The following is a 22,914-nucleotide window of genomic DNA, read 5'->3' on the forward strand; positions in this document are numbered from 1 at the left end:
GTCTTTAGCTTTAGCTAACTATCAAGCTAGCAGAGTAAAAGAATGATGTTACATAACAGATGGAGTAGCTACATAAATCCCAGTCTGAGCACAGCCGTTCAAATGTTGTGCTTTTAAATGATGGATTTTTTTGGTTCGTAAACAGCCTTATCCACTACGCTTTCCAAGTGTGAAGAAGGAATTGCATCAGACACAACTCATGTTGGCTCAATCCATCACATCTTCAGGATCTTATCTAATTAGCCAATGAGTTTTTGTTTGAGTTAATACATAAAGTATTGGGACACCTGCTCATTTATCCTGCTTTTGTTGGACTGCTTTTGCTGGACTTGTTGGACTCTCTCTACTGTCCAGGGAAGAATGGTATCTACTAGCTTTTGGAGAATTACTGTGAGGATTTGATTGCATTCAGAGTTTTAGTGAGGTCAGCATGCTGGGGGATCACCATCCCAACTATTGGATGCAGCACCTACCGTCATACCAAAAAGCACAATTCCACTGCTCCACAGCTCAATGCTCACGCCTCTAGCCTACGGCTGGCATTAGGCATGATGCCCACATGTTCCAGGGAGTTCTGTTCTATTGGCAGTACCTGTCCACAGGGACTAGACAAGCTGCACATCTGTGACCTTAAGTTGGCATTGAGGATTTTCCCAAGAAGGACATGGCAAGGCCATGTTAAAAAAAAGGGTACTGAAAAAACGTGGTTAGTAGAAATCCCCTTTTTATGAGATGTTCAAACCCACACATACCAATGGATAGTGGTATAATGAGGAAGAGAAAGATGAGGAAATCAGCAAAGATCACGTGTGAAACCATTCACTTAAATGATGCATAAAGGAATGTCAGATTCCATAAGCCTATCTACTTCTTTACGCCTGTCCAACTAAAACAAGTCATGACTTGATCATGGGTTCTGTTATGGATTCAATGGCCCAGCCACTCCCCCCATCTTAGATTTAAAGGATGCAATTTTAAAAAGAGCTTCCTGAAAGCAAGTATCCTTTAATAGAGCACTCCTCTTATCTTCTTATCTTATCAGTAGTTTATTCAGAGCTCAGAGCCACTTTACGCTCTTAAGTGTAACAAAAGGTTCCTGGAACAATGCCATAGAGGAACCACTTTTAGTTCCCTAAAGAAGCATGTTTGTAGAAGAGTCGAAGAGTGTGAAGAACCTTTTTTTAAAAGCTTAACCATTGCTTGATGTAAAGGTTTGAAGCAAATTTGAAGGTTCTTCACACTCACAGATCTCTTTTACAAAACTGGATCTTCAGGGAACCAAAGGTGGATCTGCTGTCACGTAAAGGAAGCTAGAGTGTAGCATCATGCTGATGAGAAGTTTTGGGCCCAGTAGGAACCCATGTGATTTTGCTATGTTGAAACTTTGGAGACTTGGCAAAGGTCAGAGAGCATCAGTCCATAACATCCACATTTATACTCTTATTCAGAGTGACTCACATTTGAATGATGTTACATGAAGGAGAATGTAGCGTTAGAGGTGGTGTCCAAGGGATGTTTTTGGTAAAGAGTGGTTTATGTTCCTAGCCAGGGAATTAAAGCCAGGATGTTGAACCCTAGTCTGCCACGGGGGAAGGTAGTGTAGTTACCCACAATGCTTATACCATTTCCTTTTCCTATTTTTACCCAATTTTCTCCCCAGCTTAGCCAATTAACCCCTTACTCACTAGGATTCCCCCTATCACTCACAGTGCTCCCGACACTGGGAAGGACAAGCACATGCCTCCTTCAATACCAACAGATTTCTGTCACAGGCAGAATCTCATTGAGAGTGATTGGGAGAGGGGAGCGCATCATCTACCCACCTACCCACCCAGGCCATTTATGCTCTCTTAGGTTTCGGCTGCTGATGGCAAAGCAGCATGACCCAAGATTTGAACGCATGATCTTTGGGCCATAGTGTCAGTGTCTTAGTCTGCACAGCCCGCACATGGAGCCCCCCACATTTTTTTCAAGCCAGTAAGCAATTCATTTTTCCGGAGATGTTTGTACAAACACCAGAAAATGAGCATGTCCATGCACGCAACAGGGGAATCATGCATTACAAGGGGCTACATGTTAAAGCTTTGCTTATTTTTGTAGTTAACAGTAACTCATACTGTGCCCTATACCACATCAACAAGCCTATGACATCTCAGCGAAGAGCTAGATGTGGTTTGAGTGGGTTGAGAGAAGGGTGTGGGCCTGTGTTTACAGTAAAGATTTTGGTTGACTATTGACGTCTTGTGTGTGTTAGCAACCTTGCAGTCAAGAAGTAACATTTGGACACCAAACTTGTGGAAAAGTGTGTAAATGAGATCTTTCACTAATCCATTGTTTTAACAACATTATCCATGCAAATCATGTGACCTTATTCAAGGCCTGGGGGTGCCTCTGCCTGCACCTTTAACTGTAAGACCTCCTTAACTTGAGCACTTGTGCGCTTGCGGTTGCTTCTGTAAACAGCTGGGATTATGTCTGAATAACTAATTAGTAATATTTCTGACCTGTGTGTGTTTTTCTCTCAGCTATTATGGCAATGCTGCAAATGGGACGTGTGAGGCGTGTGACCCTTCATGTGCGGAGTGCTCAGGCGGCGGAAACAGCCACTGTTTGGGCTGTAGAGATGGCTATTTCCTTTTGGAGCAGAAGGGGATTTGTGTGCACGTGTGCCCATCCAACTACTTCCCTGACACTCTGGAGAGGGTGTGCAGTCAGTGTCACCCGACCTGTAAAACGTGCAAAGGTAAGACTCCGCATCAGTACGGAAGCCCTGCTGGACCTGGATTAGTTCACCTTGGAGGGGGGTACTGTAATTCGAGTAGTTACCAATGAAGTCTGGACTTTAATCCAGTATGAATCTGATCTGCAGTGTCCACAGTGTTTACAGTGTTTACAGTGTTTACAAGTAGATGGCCCTCTGTGATCAGCTGAACGTGGAACTCCCTCAGTAGTAGCGTTGTTGTTATCCACCTCACACTGATGTAACAACAAAATTGCGAATTTACAGGAGTTAGACTGTGGAGCATTTGAGGTTTAAATCATCTGCTCTGTGGTCTTTCTTTCTGGGCTATTTGTGGTGAGGTGGGAGGGTAACCTTTTGAACCCTAGCTTTCTAATTCTGTTATTAATCATAATGCAGAAGCTACCGTGAGTTATTTGGAGCTGTTTGATTTAGCATATTTTGTGGAGTGCTACAAGGCTCTATTTTAGGGTCTATGAAACTGATGTTAATTGTGAGCGTACTGCAGTTATGAGGGTGAAGCACTGTGTGGGTCTATGTGTAGGGTAGTTCAGGAACACAAATAAAGAGTTTATTAAGATCTTGTTCATTGTTCAGCACAGCCTAAATGACACATTTCGTAATGATTTCATCACTATGCGTTAAGCGCTATTCGTTATGACCTTTATCAGTACATATTTAGAGGTCTGTTATGTGACAATTACTAATTTAGCCTTAAATTTCCACACAATTACCACAGTTATGCAAATGATTACCTACATTTGCATGAAATTAGTGTGTAATTGGCAGCAATGTGATTTATATGGGTTCTAGGTAGGGCCATGTTTATTGTGCTATGTGAGCATATTGAGATAATAGGAGTCACCAATACATCAATAAGTGATTCATATTCTAAAGTACAGTAATTACAGACTAAACAGTGCTAAAAAAAGGTATAATAGATGTTATTTGCATCACAGATTTAGTGTCTATGGTAATTTAGTTACAAACTAACATTAAACACTAAACATTCTTGGTGTTATAGGTTCTACTAATCCCTAATTAGACTAAACAGCACAAAATAATTGCATAACAGGGTGGTAACAAAGTGTTTATTGTGCATTACTGCAACTAGTACTGAAATGAATAGTGATTTTTACATATCAGATCTCCAGTTATGTACCAGTAAAGGTCAAAATGAAAAAATCTCAATGTATAGTGAATAAATGAGGAATAATAAGTGAACAAAGAACAAGACATCCCCTACTTTCTGTTTTCTGAATTAATTAATTTGGGGTAATTACACAAATACAAAAAAAATTAATTTTCAAACCCCTTAAAAAGTGTAAGACACCCTCCCACCATTAAAAACAGAATTATTTATCTTTGTTGAAGATCCAGTGAAGAATCATTGATCCAAATCAAGAGTATCCTGCAGTTTTTGACCAGAAGGTGCTACAAGTATATTTGAACACAAATGTCAGTACTGATCTCTGTTTGATTTATTCTCATCTAATCTGTAGGTTCAGGAATGCTGCAGTGCTCGTCCTGCTACGAGGGCTTCAAACACTTAGGAGGAATCTGCTCATCTCTTTGTCTTTATGGAGAGTATTCTGTCTCCACGGTAATCCATCTTGTACCTTGTATTACTAATCAGGGCTGTAAATGCAGGGCTGAAACAACCCCAATTCAGTGCTACTACTACAAGATCCTCTTTCTTTCAGCTTGGGAAATAGTTTGTTGGGTAATGATGCAACAGTATATAACAGTATTACTATTAAAGGGATACTCCAGCAGCTTTCAGCCTTATCTCTGTCTGCCCATTCTGTTGTATCATATTATAGCAAACTGTGTAGCTCCAGTCATTCCATATTTAGCCTTGACAGCAGTCTACCGTCAATTTAAGCATTTTTATTATTATTATTATTGTTTATCAAAAGTTATTTATCCCAATTTGGTACTGCCAATTAACCCACATGTTCACATTCCCTAGGACTAGCAATGCTCCCAATACTAGTGGGTGAGGACAAGCACATGCCTTCTATACATGCAAAGCCAGATACCACCTGTTTTCGTACTGCCATCTATGCGGCATTGCTGGGCAGCCAACATGCATTTGGAAGTATAAGGGGGGACTCTGGCTGCTGATGGCAAATGATCAGTATTGAATAATAAAAAAATATAGTTCAAATCATGAGCTGTTTTTTTTTTTTTAATTATTCAATATTGATCATTTGTTGTTTCTCCTGACTGAATCTGTCAAGCATAACACGTCCACCCCAACAGAGGATAAAAATAATGAAAGTGCAAATGAAGATCTAGAGGTCCAGTGTTTGTTAGCAACATTAGCCTAGCATCTCCCATTCTAAACTAAAGAAGCGAACTTCAGATACCAAACATGCCTTGATTGATTGATTGCATCTGGGGTCAATGATGAATCACGTCATGAGTCATGTTCATGTAATATTTCACCAAACTGCTTCTTTAATGGCAAAGAGTTCTCTCTCTAGAGATAATCAGGGAATGTTATACATTCGTGGATGTCCTCTTCTCATGCACAGAGCCCAGAGCTGAAGTGTGTGCCGTGTCACCCGTCCTGTGGCGAGTGCAAGGGCCCGGGACTGTACAACTGCACCAACTGCCATGCTCTGGAGCGGCTCACTGAGGATGGGAGGTGTCTTTCCTGCTGTGGAGAAGAAAAACGCATGGACTCCTCCCCAACACCCTGGGAGTGCTGCCTGTGCCACGATGGTAAAATCTTCCATTCTCTGTTAAAACATTACTTTGTTCTATGTTGAACTTGAGTAACTTCTGCAAAGTGTGTGTAAGACCACTCTTACTATGCTAATCCCACTACACTGCCACACTGAGGTCCCATGCTCAGTTTCAGTGGTACCCATTCCTTTTTTGCTGCTTGACACAAAAGGAAAATTCCTACCACAGGCGGATAACATCTGCCCAATATCATTTATGTTACTCCAAAATTGAATACAAAAAGGGCGTTATTACTATCATGACATTCATAGGGGTCATCCGATAGGCATCTCTCTACATCAGTGTTTCACTGAATTAAGCCTGTGACCCCTCCAGAAGGCAGTGACGTTTGGCGTCCTAGACCCACTCCCCTTCAAGCTCACCTCATGGGATTTCACAGGGTTTTACACACAACCTCAGTACCACTACACCAACAGCATACACACCAAGCAACCTACATCTTCCACCATACTACACTGCCCTTCCCACACCTAACCTCAGCTCTTCTAGAAAACACCTAGAAAAAGTATTTGGACAGTGACACAATATTTGTCATTTTGCATCACTATACCATCATGACGGGTGTGAAATGAGGCAATAAAGATATTCAGCTTACATTCCAGACGTCTAACATAAATATTACATTTTCAGTTTAGTAATTACAGACATTGTTTAAGCATTGTTTGAGTCTTTACTTTTTCACAGTAGCTCAAAAGTAATTGGACAACTGACTGATAAGCAGTTTCATGGCTAAGTGTGGCCTGTTCCCTCATTATTTCATGACAAACGAAGGAGATACTGTAATAATATCTTATTAAGTTACTAAAATAATTTATAATTGTTAGTTTGGCCAATTACTTTTGAGCTTTTAAAAATGGAGAGACTGTGAAGTTCATGCAATATTTTTGGTAAATTGAGTCTGTACTCCTCTCTCGAATCCTTTTAGGTGGTGTACAGAGGCACAATAAAAAATAAAAAAAATCTGTCGCTGTCCAAATACTTATGGACCTGACTGTATGTCCTTATTATGAACTGAATTTGTTTTTTCTTAAAAATCATTGCTTTCACATAACTAAAAGACTGAATTTAATGATGAATTTATTAATAATTAATAAATTCATTGTCTCAAATGTCATAGAGAATATATGGACCAAAGGATTTTACAAATATCAGATATGGGCATTTAAAATGGGCTATAGGGGTGGGCGATACATAAAATGAGAACCTTGTAGTTCATAGTTTAATGATTGTTGAAGTTTAGCATATTGCCCACCTCTGCTTAGTAAATTAGCTGAGACCCGTATGCCTTTAATGGCACCTTCATCCCAGCATCTGTTTAACCATGTCAATACTTTCTCCTTCACAGCTTTCTCCCCGGACTGGTGCGTCCTTGGGGTCAACTATAATTTCCGCAGCAGAGAGGAGGTGCCCAAAGGAAACCCAGCCCTTGTTGTTGTCATAGCGATAGTCATGCTCCTGGCCGTAGGTTCGGTGGTTTTCCTCTTTATGCACTGGCGCCCCAAACTGCCCTCCTTCCCCTCCGTGAAATCAAACGGCTACATCAAAGTGGAAAAAGAGCCCTCCTTCACCACCGCCACCCTGCGGGACAGCATTCAGGCGGAGTACTGCGACAAGGCCCGAGACAGCGAAGAGGAGGAGGAGGACGGTGATGGTGAAGATGAGATTGTGTACATGGGGCAGGATGGAGTGGTGTATAAGAAGTTTAAGTATGGCCTGTTGGAACAGGACGAGGAGGACCTGGAGATGGAGTACGATGACTCCATCTATGCTTTCAGATGAAGGGGATCAGACTAAAGTAGATGTAGATGGTAGATGGACTCTTTAGTAGCACTTTGAAGTTTTTTTGGCTACCAGTAAATGTAGTGTTATTTATTACAGGTCTGTTAATGAGAGGGCAGGAGGATCCTTTATTTCCTCGTATTTTGGAAAATGATTAGTTGTAAGCATGTTATTGATGCCTCAAACAACATGACTGCACTGCGAAAACCATTAAAAGAGTAATGAAAAACTGATATGTTGATTTACAATTAATATTATTATTATTATTCATCATAAGGATCAGGCTTTGTATATATATATATATATATATATATATATATATATATATATATATATATATATATATTTATTTTTTTTGTTTTTTTCTTCAATGGAAGTCAATGGAAAAACACTATCAAATTTAAATCTTGGCCAAAAAGTCAAAATCGTCAAAAATGGAGAATCAAGGATTTTGCATACAGTATATATGATTAGTACATGTTTACAACAGATGTAGTAATGTTTACATTCTTCTACGTTGGCCAGAGTTCCACTTTACCTGAATTTGAATATAATGTGATTTTATTCAGATTTGATTTTTTTTGTTTTGATCTATTCTGGTCCATCTGTTATTAAAACATTCACACAGTATAAAAGGCAGATGACTTCCGACTAACTTCTGACTTTCTGACTGTCTTGTAACTGATTAATCTGTATTATGTGATGCTCCAACACCATGCTTTACATTCAAGTCTATGCTGAATTCTGTCCCGTTATGGATTTTACAGGATTCCTAGCTGAGTTGTAGCCTAGAGCGAACTAACAAAGTGAATTTTCTTAAGAAAACGCAGAGCATTCTCACAGTTTAAGCAAGTCCCTGGTGTTTCTAGGGTGTTGCTAAGTGGTTACTATAAGGTTATAAGGCAGACTGTGTAATATAAAACTTTCTGTTCCTGCAGCTAAGCCCCCACAGCCTTAGCAAATGAGAATAAACGTACTGTTACAGACACAGACAGCCTTGACAACAACTTTATTGACAGAATATCTGGGAAACAAGTGAGACACTGCACATAAAGCTGGACAGTTCTAGTGTGTTTGAACGTGCGTCATGTTGCTCGGGCTCACAGACGGAGCAATAAAAAGCATGTTAACAGACAGTTCAACCGATTGTTTTTTAAATAGAAAGATAAGGCTATGATTTCAGTCTTGAAAATGAGTTGTTTCAATTAGTTGGAAACCTGCAGCAGTTTTCCTGCTTCTAAACACTACAGCAGTCAAGCTCGACAGGCTGGCTGTGACGGTACTGAGCTACAACTTCACTGCATTATAAGTTATCTTCAAGAAACTAGATTCTGGATCAGCTGAAGACACTGGAAGAAAAGTCATGCATTTACTATTGTGACACAATTTGTGTATGTGTCCCTCAAATAATAGTTTAAGGCATTTATTCAAACATTAACATTTTAGGAATTACAGTTATTTACATAGTGTCTTCATTTTTACAGAACCAAAACTATTTAGACAAGCTAATATAATTATAAATGGATTATTTCTAATATTTGGGTGCTAATTCTTTGCAGCTAAAGTCTAGAACCCATGGACACCACCAAATGCTGACTTTCCTTCCTTGAGATTCTTTGCCAGGCCTTTACTGCAGCCATACTGAGTTGCTGCTTGCTGGTTTTTTGCTTAAGTTGCAAAAGCTTTTGGCTGTGGTGAAAAGCTGCTCAGTTGGGTTGAGGTTAAGAAGCTCCTGAGCAGAAAGTACAGATCTATTCATATTCAAGTTCATCCTGCTACTTCCATCAGTAGGCACTGACACTGACCGACACTGACTGACACTTCCTTTGGCAGCCATACATACTCATGCTATGACAGTACCTCCACCATGTTTGACAGATGCTTCTTTTCCTTCTAAATACAAGTCGCATCTGTCCTTTTCGTTTGAGTGTTTTGCATCTAGTAGTAAAGCCCCTGTATTTATATTCATGGAGCCAATATCTTCTCTTGATTGCAAGCTTTAACAAGGAAACATTTTAAGGGTTACATTAATTTTTTAATAATGTGTTAAATTCTTAGCTTCATTTTAAATGTGTTCTCCTCAAACAGAGGCAAAATTACAGTGCGTCAATTATACATGGATCCAACTGCACACTTCAACATGCATTGAACAAATGCATCATACAACCACTGGGAACCTCCACCCACAGTGATAAAGAAATCTTGACTGCTGATTAGAGACTAATTAGTACAGAAAGTGATACCAACAAAGCTTTCAGCCAGTAACTATCATTTCACTTCTGCACTAAAAAGCTTCTCCCACCTTCAACATACATCATCAGAAGGGGGTTCTTGTTTTTAAACCTGAAGATCTCACTGCAGAATGACTGTGGCACTACTATTATAGATTAGTAGACATGTTTAGAACAGATATAATAGTGGTTACGTTCTTTACGCTGGCCGGTGTTCCACTTTAACTTCATTCATTTTGGTCTGGTCTATTCTGGTCCATTTGTTATTAAAATGTTCCCACAGTATAACAGACAGCTGACTTTTCCGAAAGCCAGAACTGGTCGATCTGTACTAAATGATATTTAAAATGTGATGCTCCATGCTTTACACTTAAGTCTAAGCTGAATTTGGTACCGTTATGGATTTTTCTAGCAAGATTTTCTTTATTTAAATAGTGTTTTCCTTCTTTACACTTAAGGCACTGTGCTATACTTCATACATAGAATACAAGCATCAAAAAGCACTAATATTTGGACAAACACTCACATTTAAGATGCTCAGAGCAGGCCTGCGTGGCTTAGTAATACACAGAATACAGTGGATATCTACACATCATTTGAAGCACACTTTCTAAGGACATTTATTCAGTTAAAATCAAGTTCTGATCTAAACAAGTACAAGTACTTTAAACATCTGATAAGAAAGAAAGAAAGAAAAAAAACAAAAATCGATGTGGTTCCACAAGGTTCAACCAAATGTGAACGTTAACTGTGATTAAGGCTACGTCCACATGTATCCAGATATTTTAAAACAGATATTATTTTTAGAAAGTATATTTTAATTAAAAAATATATATATATTGCATTTGAATTCTAGCACTGTATGGGATGATAGTACCTCATATAAAGAGAAACATCAGAACATCATGAAGAGGGAAAATTACACACTACTCCCTTTGTAGTGTACTGTGCAAATCACTAAATTAAAGATTCTAAATCTAAATAGAAATCTGAAATCTAGTGCTATGAGCGTAAACATTGTACTTTTATGACTATATAAACGTAGTTCACTAAATAGGGAGAAGGGAGATATTTGAGATTCACCCAGAAACATGCATGCGTTGGGACGTCAGCATTTTCATTAAAAAGCCAAACAATGTTCGGGACACTGCTTTACAGCAGGTTTCAATTATTAGCTCTCAAATCATGTTATTATTAATAATAATTTTTTTTTACATTTAAATAGTGGTATTTTTGGATGGCAAATAAAATGTGTATATTTGTCCTGTAGACAACATGCATTCTGGGTCCATTCACCTCCAATGTAAAGAGATCAGCAGTTTCTCTACAATGAACCATTTTACACCTGACCCCACTCTGAATGATGTTCATTTCAACTACTGATAATGATAATACAATGTGAAAATTGGTGGAATTTCCTTCACAGTCATATGCACGCTGTTAAAATCATGTAGGTGCCACGTGGAACCACCTCAATTAACGGATTTAAATATGGAGGAAATACTAAAAAGGCAATCATGCTAACCATTACGTTTATGAGAAAACATTTATAGGGCATAGCTCCGTCTCTATATGTACATACATATTTATACAACAGTGTTGATTCTTAAATAATCATAAAACTAATCAAAAGAATTATGAACAACATAAAATTTGCATCTAGTTTTAGCATCTCCTTCCTCTACCTGGTTTTTGCCATCTTGGGAACTTCTTGGTTTTAGGTGTGTTAACTTTGCATCCCAGCTCAGTTCTCCTGGTACATTCTAATGTAGCCGATTTATTGTAAAGTAGAAGAATCGCCTTACTTCCAGGAGGTCACTGTTTAGAGAGAAGGTTCCCTAGCCATTCATGAAGCAGGGTTTAGTTTGAGCTTGGTCATGCGACCAATTTGGTACCACAGTGTGATAGCAGTGTTACAGAAAATCCAGCCCAAACAAGTCTCACTGCTGAGAAGGTTCTTTCACCCTGCTATGAAGTCTATTGTAAATGTTACACAACAGCGGAAAGATTTGTTTCAGGCTTACTTAAAGGAATACTGCAGCGTTTTTTCAACCTAGCCTTGCTTAACAGGGACAGCTGATTTGAGGTTTCCTGTGGAAATGTAGAAACGAACAAAATAACTGTGCCTGGATTGATGCTTATAACAGACAGCTACAGGCATGTCATATATATATGATCAGATAAGTCGACTCGAGATATCCCTTACAATAGATGCCAATGGGCAGACGCTTTACTACAAGCTCACTGGGTTCTCTTATAAGTAACTGATTACAGAATTGTTTAACAGTTTGGTAAACAGTACATACTGAGCCAGGCCTTAATACATTAGCTGAAACTGATTAAATATTCTGTGAGGTGTTTAGTCTGTGGCTCCTCCCCCTCAGGTTGTTCACCGTTTAGAGAGCTGAGCCCTTGCTGGGATTTTTTTTAACTTATGGTGTACTTACACTTGATGAGCAGCAGTTAGACTGTAGGGTCGGTCTAGAGCCTAAATGACACTAAATAAGAAAACAGTTCTGAGTAAATTACCAAAACAAAACTGATATGCACATGGCTTCATCGCAACTTGCAGCTGGGAAAAAGACAAAAAGTAAACAAGCTGAGGGGGAGGAGCCACATATTAAACATCTCACACAATATTTTGCTTAAACTAAACCACCCTGTTACTGAATATTATAATCATATTTTTACAGGTTTGCTACAGATATGAAAGACAGAGACTGAGGTTGAATAACAATGGGAGTATTCCTTTAACTGGGGTTCAAACTTTACCCAATCACAAAACACTGGAATCCTCTCCTTCAGCATTTTTGTCTTCTTTACAGAAAACCAAAGTTCACTCTGCAATCAGTGCCAGCACCATTCGCCAAGCGGACAATGTAAACCTTTCTGCAATCTAAAGTACAAAAATAATGATTTAATGCATATGTTACAGTGACTTTACCCAAAGACAATGAAAACATTGGACACAACAGGCAAAAGATACAGGGTCAATTTCAGTGACCGTTCATGATCTCACTGCTTGTCGTGGATATAGAGGTCCTGAAAAAGTTGTCCTCTTTCAGTTTCAAGTGTTCAGGCAAGTCCAGCTTCCTTTTCGCTTCTTCGATGTCACTGTGAATGGCCGATATCAACTCCTCTGTGAAACACACGACACACAGATTACGTGAGGTGACTGAAGGACAACTGAGGACAAACATACATATCACTGGAGTGCTATCTAGCACTAGCCTTTGAAAATGTTTTTAGCCTATTTAGTCTATTCTCTTAATGTTCTGTTGTTCCATATTTCAACATTTTTTGTTTGGGTTTATTAAAATGAAAATACCTGCTATTTATTACAATAAATACTAATATATTGTTGCTGTCAGACAAAAACATCTCCAAAACAGCAACTTTACAAGTTTAACAAATTTAACAAATTTAAATTACATCAAAAGTAAAAAACAACAAAAATGAGATACATTTTTGTGTAACAGCGACAATATTATGAAAGCATGCCTATATGGTTGCAATCAAACTTATTCAACCCATTGCAACAAACTTCCAGCTGTCTGTAATTAACCAATCAAACAAGAGCAATTTAAATAACTCAACACAACTAATAGAACCAGGGGTGTCTCCAAATTCAACACACCCCACGTTTAATGACAACTACAGTCTCAGAACAATTCAGTCCCATTTTGACAAGTATATTTAGTACAGTTCCCTTTCCCTCGGCCCTCAAACGTGATGCATAGCCAGACCTTCTGATAAAATCTTCTGATGGTGTTCCTGAATAATCTTAGCTCATTTTTCATGGGCAGTTCTGGGTTTTGGTGCTGCAACCTTGGGTTTTGGTGCTGCAACCACCTTCGACAAATCTCACCAAAGATTTTCTATGGGGTTTAAGTCAGGCGACTGTGACGGCCACTCCAGAATCTTCCAGTACTTCTTCTGAAACCAAATCTTGGTGGATTTAAGCTTGGGATCATTGTCCTGTTGGATGGACCAATGGTGCCTAAGCTTCAGCTTCCTCACAGAAGGCAGGATGCTTTTTCCTAGGATTTCCTGATACATGATTGAGTCCTTCTTGTTCTGCACATGCTGCAGGTTTTAAAGCAGCCCCAGAGCATCACTGACCCACCGCCATGCTTCACCGTAGGAAGGGTTTTCTTTCAAGCATATGCTTCATTCTTCGATGAAACAAAAAACTGGAACTTCTCATAGCACCAAAAGGGTTGGAGAAACCACTTTTTTTTTCTATTTGCTAATCAACCTAATTTGCAATGGAGGTAAAATAATTTCAATTGCAACTGTACAGCCGGTCATGGGAACCCACAGAACCTCTGCTCTAGCTGAAATATATGGAATTTTAGAGTGAACAAGGAGCGTGTGTGGAGGTGTCTTACCCAGTGAACTGAACCCTCTTTCTGGGCGAATGTAGCCCACCATAGCCACACTCAGCGTCTGACCGTAGAAATCCTCCTTAAAGTTGTGGATCAGATGTGTTTCCTGCAAGAAATTGAACCCATAGCAATGAACACACAGCTCAGCCAGCCTAAACCACTGCTGCCACTTCTGGCTTGATCAATATGCACAGCCCACAATCTACGCATTCTCCACAGGCTGAGACTCACCATCGACTTCTTTTTGTTCTTGTAATACGGGTTCCAGCCGATGCTCATCACCATCTTGTGGATGTCTCCGTTGTCCACCCGTGCCCAGCCATAATAAATGCCCGTGTTGATGTCAGCAGGGAGACTGTCCACCACCAACTCTGGGAAGTTTGCTGTGGGGCAGGAGTTTATGAGGCCAGTTATTACCCAAGAGTAAAACTCTCTGGCTACGGCTATGCTCTCTGGCTCAAATCAGATGTGCTGAGATGACCATCCACACTGCGAGTGATTTGCTAAGTGATCAGATCAGATTTGCGTGTCCTGATGTCATAAACGTATCTGCATGGGTTGCTGTGGTAATGACGAAGGCGCTAACGAGCTGCTTTTACACGTGAAAAGCAAATGACATGGAGATCGCTCTGGGTTTGACGTTGATAATTTTGGAGATTCAAGGTTTTGTTTTTTTTGATGACGGCACTGGATGTTGAGTAAACCATTCAATTATTTGTTCAAATAAGGCTCGACACTCTTAACAATGAGTCAGGACTAGCCTGAACGGCAGTCGCAAAGGCTTGGCTCCCTTATCAGCCACCCCCACCCTTAACCTGTGACCTGCCTATTGACCTAACCTTTCAGTGAGATTTAGGGTGATGTTATCGAATGTTAATGCTGATACGGGCTTGACGAGGTCAGCCAGTTCCACTCTTAAACCATATTCAGTCCACCACGTCCAGATACAACCTAACAACTGCTATGGGTCCAAGTTCCTAAAAGCTTCTAGTAGATAGAGACAGTGTTTGTCATTGCAGGTCCCTGTGTTTACTTGACCATTTAAAAAGCACCTGTGCAAGACTCCTAACACTCCCTGCGTAACGTAATTAAACTGTGGGTCATTCCGGATAAGACAATCTGCCAAACGCCCTAAAAGTAAATTAAAGCATTTACTGTAATAATGAACGTAAAGTACTGTATTTCATTCCATTCAGCCGAAAACGCAGCCAGTTATTCAAGCCGTACCTCAATTTTTTTTACTACTAAAACCTCTAATTTGAGATTTCTATTCTGCACTTTTGTTCAACAAGAAATTCTCAATTCAGATCTCAAGTATAAATGTGTTCACGGGTAGTAATATCGTTTTTACAGGGCTATAAAGCCATATTGGCAGGATGACATATCCTTCATATAATTTTAAGTAGGTATATGTTGTTACTCTTGATTTACAGTGGGGCCAAAAAGTATTTAGTTAGCCACTGATTGTGCGAGTTCTCCTACTTAGAAAGATGAGGAAATCCAGGAAATCACACTGTAGGATTTTTAAAGAATCAAGTATCAATCAAGAAATAAGTATTTGGTCACCCACAAACAAGCAAGACTTCTGGCTCTCACAGACCTGTAACAACTTCTTTAAGAAGCTCTTCTGTCCTCCAAACTTACCCATGGCCAAGACCAAAGAGCTGTCAAAGGACACCAGGAAGAAAATTGTAGACCTGCACCAGGCTGGGAAGACTTACAGGACATATTTGACCTCTGTCATTGCCAACAAAGGTTATGTTACAAAGTACTGAATTGAACTTTTGTTACTGACCAAATACTTATTTTTATTTACAAATAAATTCTTTAAAAATCCTACAATGTGATTTCCTGGATTTTTGTGTCTCATAGTTGAAGTGTACCTATGATGAAAATTACAGACCTCTCTCATCTGTCTTAAGTAGGAGAACTTGCACAATCAGTGGCTGACTAAATACCTTTGGCCCACTGTACATGTCTCACAGTCTCTTATCTATAATAATTTTTTGGAAGTAAAAAGAATTTATGATTAAAACCTTTGTTATTACAAGTTTTACATGTATAAATAGTAAAAGTCCAGATCTAAGTAGACTAATAGAAACTCCAGCTCCTCACATCTGTACATAAAATTAGACTAGTGTAAATGCTAAGTCAGGAAATCCTGCAGATTCATCTATCATTTATTTCCAATGTTACCCCAATTTCTAACCCCCCCCCCAATCACTAGCAATGTCCCCCAAAACCAGGAGGGTGAGTACTAGCACATGTCTCCTCCGACACACGCAAACCCAGGCCCCTCTAATCTTCTTCCTATACAGACCGTACATCAGTCTACTCAAACTCCTAAACACTTCAGACTTCATTTTCTCCGTTCTCTGTGCTGAGCTGCCCCCTGCTGTCTGCTCACCACTGACGAGAGTCCATTTGTGGTTGGCTGCTCTTGACCCTTCATTGGATCCTGTTCTGCTGTATAACCCCCCTAATTTTGTATTTTCCCCTCCTGTCTGTTTTCTCTCTCTCTCTCATGCACCGAGATGCTCAGTTCCAACTGGTCCATCCCAGGAACCGCCAGACCTGCCTCTCCACTACCCTGCTGCCCGCTGTCCTGCTCTGGGGCCTCGCTTTTACTGATCCTCACCTCCTACACGGCTGTGCTTCTGACTCTGTTTGCCTGCATGGACTTTATCTTCTCACTCACGTTTCTTTCTTCTCCTCATTCAGTTCTGACTCTTTTGTTGTTGTAATTCCTGTTTTGATTTTTATGGGTATGATCCGGTGTCGACCTGAGGAGGATGGGTTCCCCTTTTGAGTCTTGGTACCTCTCAAGGTTTCTTCCTCTCAATCCTTGCCACTGTCGGCACTGGCTCGCTTAAAAGAGGCTCGGAGACGGATCTCTGTGAAGCTGCTCTGTGACAACATAGACTGAGAAAAGCCTTTATAAAGAAATCTGAACTGAACTGAATCATCACGCCATCAAGGCACCGCTGAGAGGGCAAGCTTAACTGCGCACTCTCTCTGACTCAGGCTTTGGTGCATGATGATGATGAGGATGATGATGATGATGATGATGATGAGGATGATGATGAGGATGATGATGCAATAGCTAACCTGTAAGGGTCTCAGAGGAGGAAAAAGGTCACTACAGCTTGGTCAAGATTACAAAACCTACAATTCAGACTTTTAAATGAGACGCATCAAGCTCTGCTTAATATGACCCGGGATATGACCCGGGATATGACCCGGGATATGACCCTAACAAGGTCTGTGTTTACCTCATTTGAAGAGCAGCTCTCAGACAGTATTGATCATGATCATGTAAATATCATCTGATATCATCTGGTCAACTGTACCTGTTGGGATTCCCAGGTCTTTACTTCCTCTTCCAAACCCTCGTATCACCTGTCCACGACAGAAATACGGCAGACTCCTCATGTCCAGTGCTCCCCGGTGACCACAAAGATGAGCAGAGGCGAAGGTGAGTTCAGGTGCCTGCTGAAGACCGGGGGAAACGACCCGCAGTGATCGCAGCGATGACCCTGGAGATCCTTCTAGAGCTCCCAGTGGCAGCAGCGCAGTTTCCGTAGACAGCGAAATAATCACAGGCAGATTAATAAAGGGAGCCCTGTGTCTGTAAAAACTGAATAAATGTTCAGGAGGAGTCTTAAAGGATCCTAAACCCCCGGGAAGATCTGAAAGAGCGCTGTGAGGCCAGACAACGGGCTGAGAACACGGTCCCTAAAGCACAACGGTCCGGGCTCCCGACCTTCGATTGCGTCTTTCCTCTTTGGTTACCTTCAAAATAAGAGTCCGGCTTAAACGCGTCTGAGACCTTAACTAAAACTTTCGACTAACTTCAAAATAAAAGCCCTACGTGACCTCTTTAGGGACGTTAACCAAAGCGTTTTGCCTAACTTCAAAATAAAAGCCCTACGTGGCCTCTTTAGGGACGTTAACCAAAGCGTTTTGACTAACTTCAAAATAAAAGCCCTACGCGGCCTCTTTAGGGACGTTAACCAAAGCGTTTTGACTAACTTCAAAATAAAAGCCCTACGTGGCCTCTTTAGGGACGTTAACCAAAGCGTTTTGCCTAACTTCAAAATAAAAGCCCTACGCGGCCTCTTTAGGGACGTTAACCAAAGCGTTTTGACTAACTTCAAAATAAAAGCCCTACGCGGCCTCTTTAGGGACGTTAACCAAAGCGTTTTGCCTAACTTCAAAATAAAAGTCCGACTTAAACGCGTCTGAGACCTTAACTAAAACTTTCGACTAACTTCAAAATAAAAGCCATACGTGACCTCTTTAGGGACGTTAACCAAAGCGTTTTGCCTAACTTCAAAATAAAAGCCCTACGTGGCCTCTTTAGGGACGTTAACCAAAGCGTTTTGCCTAACTTCAAAATAAAAGCCCTACGTGGCCTCTTTAGGGACGTTAACCAAAGTGTTTTGCCTAACTTCAAAATAAAAGCCCTACGCGGCCTCTTTAGGGACGTTAAAGAAAGCGTTTTGCCTAACTTCAAAATAAGAGTCCGGCTTAAACGGGTCTGAGACCTTAACTAAAACTTTCAACTAACTTCAAAATAAGAGTCCAGCTTACACGTGTCTGAGATTTGAACTAAAACATTTGAACTAGCTTCAAAATAAAAGCCTGGCTCAAACGCATCTGAGACTTTAACTAAAACGTATTGCCTAACTTCAAAATAAAAGTCCCGCTTAAACACATCTGAGACTTTAACTAAAACTTTTGACTAACTTCAAAATAAAAGCCTGGCTCAAACACGTCTGAGACTTTAACTAAAACTTTTGACTAACTTCAAAATAAAAGCCAGACTCAAACGCATCTGAGACTTTAACAAAAAATTTTGACTAACTTCAAAATAAAAGTACGGCTTAAACGCGTCTGAGACCTTAACTAAAACTTTTGTCTAACTTCAAAATAAAAGCCTGACTCGAATGCATCTGAGACCCTAACCAAAACGTTTTAACTACCATAAAAATAAAAGCCCGGCTCAAATGCGTCTGAGACCCTAACTAAAACATTTGAACTAGCTTCAAAATAAAAGCCCGGCTCAAATGCATCTGAAACCTTAACTAAAACGATTTGTCTAATGTCAAAATAAAAGCCTGGCTCAAATGCGCCTGAGAGGTTAACTAAAACTTTTGACTAACTTCAAAATAAAAGCCCGGCTCAAACGCGTCTGAGACCTTAAATAAAACTTTTGACTAACTTCAAAATAAGAGTCCAGCTTAAACGCGTCTGAGATTTGAACTAAAACGTTTGAACTAGCTTAAAAAAAGCCTCAGGCGCACATGAAACTTTAACTAAAGAAGACTAGATGTGCACTTTCATCTTTTTAATTAGATTTTCTACCTAATTTGGAAACCCAATTGCCGACTCCTTATGTGAACCCACTAGCATTGCCCTCAACAGTGGTTGGGGGGAAAACTAGTAAGTCTCCACTGACACGTGATGTATCTGATATCTGATGTATCTGTGCTGTGGATGCTGCAACAGAACAGACACCTGTGCTGATCAACATAACACTAAGAAGTGCCGTCAACATAATTTAAATATATTAACATCATAAAATATTAAAAATGTGTTGGAGATTCTAAACAAAACAGGCCAAACAACTTTAAAACAAAAAATGCAAATATTCTCAAAACATGTTAGATAACTTCAAAATACATGTCAGATGTCAGTGTTCTTCAACATATTTTGGGTAACTTCAAGACAAATGGCAATTAAGTATTTTTTAAGTATGTTGGACCTACAATTTCTTTTTGAAAAATGCATTAAATCCCTTAAAATATGTTTGCACACTTTCATTATCGTACAACTCAAACTCAAAGCCTACATATGGTCCAAAGATTTTCTTTTTTAATTGTTGATACTTTTTAAAATGAAAGCTGAATAAATTCCTCAATGCAAGTAACAATACTTAATATTATATTACTTAAATAATAAAATATCTAGCATGTTTGTTTTATTTTTCTGCTGGGACAAATTTGCTTTTCAATGGGAGAGTGTTACATTCATTACTAATGTTAAAACGTAATGCAATTTGAGTAATAATTTACACAAATAAATATACTACTCATCATTAGCCAGCAATTACTATAATCATTTCTTAAAATACATGACATGTACTTTATTTTTTAAATTTCTTCTCTTTACACATCCACATTACAAACCAAAATAATGTATTCTTATTTGTTTATTAACCACTTGGTAAAAACAGACTGATTGTCCACTCCCAAAAGTACGGTGCCACGCAAATGCACAAAAAAGAGCTATACATTTCGCCAACATCTAATAATGAACCAAACAAATCAAACAGGTTTTCTTACAAACTTTTATTACCAGAGAATAGCTCCACCGGTTTGTACAGAAGTCCCTGTAGTTACTGAGTAATACCCCTTAGTGTCTAACAAGCCTATCTGTGTTAAGGGGTATTTACTTATCAGGTTTATTAGAAGTGTTTGAGCAGGGAAATCACCCGTGAATCAACTGTGCAGGGTACACCGTCCCCTAGAAACATTTGTTGAAGAGCCCTGGCCTGAAGGTTTCAAGGTTTCCATCAAAAAGACCAAAGCAGTTTCTTTAAACCTCAAAATGTTGTTGTTTATAAGAGTTTACCTCATTATGGAATGATGCTTCTGGAACATTTAGGACACTATTTGAAAGGGGTCTAATTCAGCACAAAGTGTAGGCTTTTAACTTTACACTATATCCCACTTTTGCTGAATCACAGCAGCCTAGTACATTCAACAGAAATGTCTGGTAGCTACAGAAGAGGAGTTAATACTGGCCTAGCTCCAAAAAAGTAACTGCAACAGCCGTTTAGTCACTGCAAAAACCTTTCAGACCTGCACGACATGTCGTTATGCCAGTAAAACAAGCACTTATACCTGCTGGAAGTACTGGCACTGCTAGAGTCTCCAGAGTTGGGACAGTTTGTCTTCAACTGATTTTATTTTGTCCCCTCCATGAATACTGAAACACATTCACCCCTCATTTCTCATCCATAGCACCATATGTATTTCACAAGACCTGTTCTAGGGTCAGCCTGTAAAATAGGTTGGAAATTAGGTTAAAAGGACAAACAGGTTAAAGGTGCTGTACATGATTTCAATTTAGTACACTTTTTGAAAAAGTTGTGCACTAGCTCTCTGGTCTGTTTGTGTGATGGAAAAATGTCCGCTATTCCCACTCAGCCCTGGCTCTGTAAACGGCAAACAAACATTTTTCCAGCCAATCATTAACAGGGGCAGGGGAGACTGTGTATTTGGACCTTGCTAGCTAGGTACGCGTTAAACTACACGCATTGTTAAGAAGAGATGGATGAGAAACAGCCAAAAAGCAAACCACAACTGATCTGCTTAGCAGCAGCAACTGTAGCAACAGTTGGCTATTGCTAATCTAGCTAAAGCTAATTACTATTTTTCATGCTGTTGCTCTCTCTAACATTATCTTATGGTATTTTATCATAATATCCATTTGCGAAGGATTTTTTAGCCACAAAGATCTAAAAAAATAGGTTTGCTGGTACATGGGGATTCAACATCAACTGGAGTGTGAATGCTACAGGTAGCGATGTTGGACAAGGCCGGCAACCGGCATGCAAATGCAGTGGGTAGCCATGTTTGATGAGGTAGGAGATGGCATGCAAATGAAATGGGTAGCCATGTTGGATGAGGTAGGCGACGGCATGCAAATGAAATGGGTAGCCATGTTGGATGAGGTAGGAGATGGCATTTAAATGCAATGGGTAGCCATGTTGGATGAGATAGGTGACTGCATGCAAATGCAGTGGGTAGCCAGGTTGGATGAGGTAGGAGATGGCATGCAAATGCAGTGGGTAGCCATGTTTGATGAGGAAGGCAACGGCATGCGAATGCATTGGTTAGCCATGTTGGATGAGGTAGGAGATGGCATGCAAATGCATTGGTTAGCCATGTTGGATGAGGTAGGCGACGGCATGCAAATGCAGTGGGTAGCCAGGTTGGATGAGGTAGGAGATGGCATGCAAATGCATTGGTTAGCCATGTTGGATGAGGTAGGCGACGGCATGCAAATGCAGTGGGTAGCCAGGTTGGATGAGGTAGGCGACGGCATGCAAATGCAGTGGGTAGCTATGTTGGATGAGGTAGGAGATAGCATGCAAATGAAATGGGTAGCCATGTTGGATGAGGTAGGCGACGGCATGCAAAAGCAATGGGTAGCCATGTTGGATGAGGTAGGCGACGGCATGCAAATGCAATGGGTAGCCATGTTGGATTAGGTAGGAGATGGCATGCAAATGCAATGGGTAGCCATGTTGGATGAGGTAGGAGATGGCATGCAAATGAAATGGGTAGCCATGTTGGATGAGGTAGGAGATGGCATGCAAATGCAATGGGTAGCCATGTTGGATGAGGTAGTCGGCTACATGCAAATGCAATGGGTAACCATGGTGGATTAGGTAGGAGATGGCATGCAAATTAAATGGGTAGCCATGTTGGATGAGGTAGGCGACGGCATGCAAATGAAATGGGTAGCCATGTTGGATGAGGTAGGAGATGGCATGCAAATGCAGTGGGTAGCCATGTTGGATGAGGTAGGAGATGGCATGCAAATGCAATGGGTAGCCATGTTGGATGAGGAAGGCAACGGCATGCGAATGCAGTGGGTAGCCATGTTGGGTGAGGTAGGAGATAGCATGCAAATGCAGTGGGTAGCCATGTTGGATGAGGTAGGAGATAGCATGCAAATGCAGTGGGTAGCTATGTTGGATGAGGTAGGAGATAGCATGCAAATGCAGTGGGTAGCCATGTTGGATGAGGTAGGAGATAGCATGCAAATGAAATGGGTAGCCATGTTGGATGAGGTAGGAGATAGCATGCAAATGAAATGGGTAGCCATGCTGGACAAGGCAAAAGTTGCGGGTGCTCGCTAGTTTGTTCTTTGTTGTGTTTGGGATGCTGTGTTCATGTTTACTGTCTTTTGGTCTGAAATCCCAGTGCCGTTCCCCTGGCAATGGGCA

The 22,914-nt window shown here is 40.2% G+C and overlaps 2 protein-coding genes across 2 annotated transcripts in view; one reads left to right on the forward strand and one right to left on the reverse strand.

The window, feature by feature from the left end:
* Positions 1-7,454, forward strand: part of pcsk5b (proprotein convertase subtilisin/kexin type 5b) — a 66,596-nt gene extending 59,142 nt beyond the window's left edge. Inside the window, exons 34-37 of the mRNA XM_072682375.1 lie at positions 2,526-2,743; positions 4,243-4,343; positions 5,281-5,470; positions 6,840-7,454. Coding sequence (XP_072538476.1) covers positions 2,526-2,743; positions 4,243-4,343; positions 5,281-5,470; positions 6,840-7,273 — 943 coding nt within the window. The 3' untranslated portion in view covers positions 7,274-7,454. The remainder of the gene's footprint in view (positions 1-2,525; positions 2,744-4,242; positions 4,344-5,280; positions 5,471-6,839) is intronic.
* Positions 7,455-8,267: 813 nt separating this feature from the next.
* rfk (riboflavin kinase) lies at positions 8,268-17,669 on the reverse strand. The gene is made up of 4 exons (XM_072682376.1): positions 17,243-17,669; positions 14,124-14,275; positions 13,896-13,998; positions 8,268-12,643 (listed from the first exon to the last, which is right to left on the reverse strand). Exons 1-4 carry the CDS (start codon positions 17,322-17,324, stop codon positions 12,501-12,503), a joined length of 480 nt encoding a protein of 159 aa, XP_072538477.1. The 5' UTR covers positions 17,325-17,669; the 3' UTR covers positions 8,268-12,500.
* Between the last annotated feature and the right edge of the window lie 5,245 nt (positions 17,670-22,914).

This window comes from Salminus brasiliensis, chromosome 6, assembly GCF_030463535.1.
Source record: "Salminus brasiliensis chromosome 6, fSalBra1.hap2, whole genome shotgun sequence".
Taxonomy (NCBI): domain Eukaryota; kingdom Metazoa; phylum Chordata; class Actinopteri; order Characiformes; family Bryconidae; genus Salminus; species Salminus brasiliensis.

Excerpts from the sequence above, each read along its gene's own strand:
- rfk (XM_072682376.1), bottom strand. The coding sequence starts at position 17,324 with ATGAGGAGTCTGCCGTATTTCTGTCGTGGACAGGTGATACGAGGGTTT. Across the intron at positions 14,276-17,242 it reads AGACCTGGGAATCCCAACAG|CAAACTTCCCAGAGTTGGTG; the intron begins GTACAGTTGACC and ends CCTGCCCCACAG. Across the intron at positions 12,644-13,895 it reads AAGAGGGTTCAGTTCACTGG|AGGAGTTGATATCGGCCATT; the intron begins GTAAGACACCTC and ends TGTGTTTCACAG.